The following is a 1206-nucleotide window of genomic DNA, read 5'->3' as shown; positions in this document are numbered from 1 at the left end:
CTAATGTACACTGCATGGTTGTTTCAAGTACACCTTCTGCACTTTTTTTTAGGCTGGTGTGGCACAACCTCCACAGAGCCTTGGGCTCATTTTCGATCAACCCACTCTATTGAGGCGGTTGCAAGCTCGGTGCTTGTCGATAAACTGGCCCTGCCGACTGCCAACAAGGGACGGGCTTATTTCCGGCGGACATAAATGATAATTAAAGAAAAAGTGTTTATTTGTAGACTACTGAGTTTTTGCCGACTAACAAAGGCTGTGGCGCGTTGCAAGCTCAGGTAGTCGACAAATACCTCCACACAAGTCGACACATTCTTGGGAGGCGAAATGGGGCGAGAGGAGACAAGTGCCCTGCGGTGGGCGTAGTGCTGCGGGCGGGCATGCTGTCAGTGGGCGTGGCTTGGGGGCGAGCTGTCAGTGATAGTGGCGCTGGACCAGGTTGACGGTGGGCGTGTGGGCACGCGTGTGGGCGGTCGGCTTGTGGGCGGTCAGCATCTGGGCAGGCGGCATGCGGTTGGTTGGCCACTGTCACCAAGAAGCTTTTGCCCTTTTTCCAATAGCTCCTTCTTCACACCATTGAGGATGAGCATTGCAGCATCATTGTTTCTTCCCTTCCCTAGTGTGACACAATAAATTCTGTCACCAAGCACAGAACATATCATCTGACATACAACATGAATTAACAGTAAATAACATCAGCAACAATTAATTGAGGGGGGGTACCTGTGCTGTTATAAAGAAGGCATGTTTGTCAAATCTATACCAGTCAGCTTGGTGTGGATGCACACAGAGGTGAAAATGGGATGTACAATCAATAGCCCCCATGGCACTGCCAAATGGGTGTGGCTGAAGATTGGGTGGTGTAAAGATTGGCACAAGCCAATGCAAAGAAATATATATTTTCGCAGGATGAATTTGATTTCCCATTGGACAGTAGTTTGTTTGGTTGACATTAAAATAAATGGCCAAAGTGCTGTATGTAGGGTAATGGCGAAGCCAGTGCAAGACAAGAACAAGGCAGTGGTGAGGATGGAGGGCAGTTATTGTCTTGCGCCTGCATCCTTTTGTGGAGTGAGGTGGACAAAGATGAGGATGAAGATCATCTAGAATGGCAAAGAAAAAATCTTCAAAAATTCCAGTGAATTCATGGATCTTGAATGTGGTAAGGGGAAGCATTTGGCACATGGGACAATGAGGTGTAGGTAC

General features: G+C 48.0%; 1 protein-coding gene across 1 annotated transcript in view; it reads left to right on the top strand.

Annotated features, from left to right (window-relative positions):
* The window catches only part of ACA1_078760 (zinc finger, C3HC4 type (RING finger) domain containing protein), a gene marked incomplete at both ends in the record, with an annotated part of 727 nt that extends 675 nt beyond the window's left edge, over window positions 1–52 (top strand). The window contains one exon of the mRNA XM_004337768.1: window positions 29–52. Coding sequence (XP_004337816.1) covers window positions 29–52 — 24 coding nt within the window. The remainder of the gene's footprint in view (window positions 1–28) is intronic.
* Window positions 53–1206: the final 1154 nt, after the last annotated feature.

Source organism: Acanthamoeba castellanii, assembly GCF_000313135.1.
Source record: "Acanthamoeba castellanii str. Neff unplaced genomic scaffold scf7180000084615, whole genome shotgun sequence".
NCBI classification, from domain to species: Eukaryota; Discosea; order Longamoebia; family Acanthamoebidae; genus Acanthamoeba; species Acanthamoeba castellanii.
This window is presented reverse-complemented; position numbering and strand designations above follow the sequence as displayed.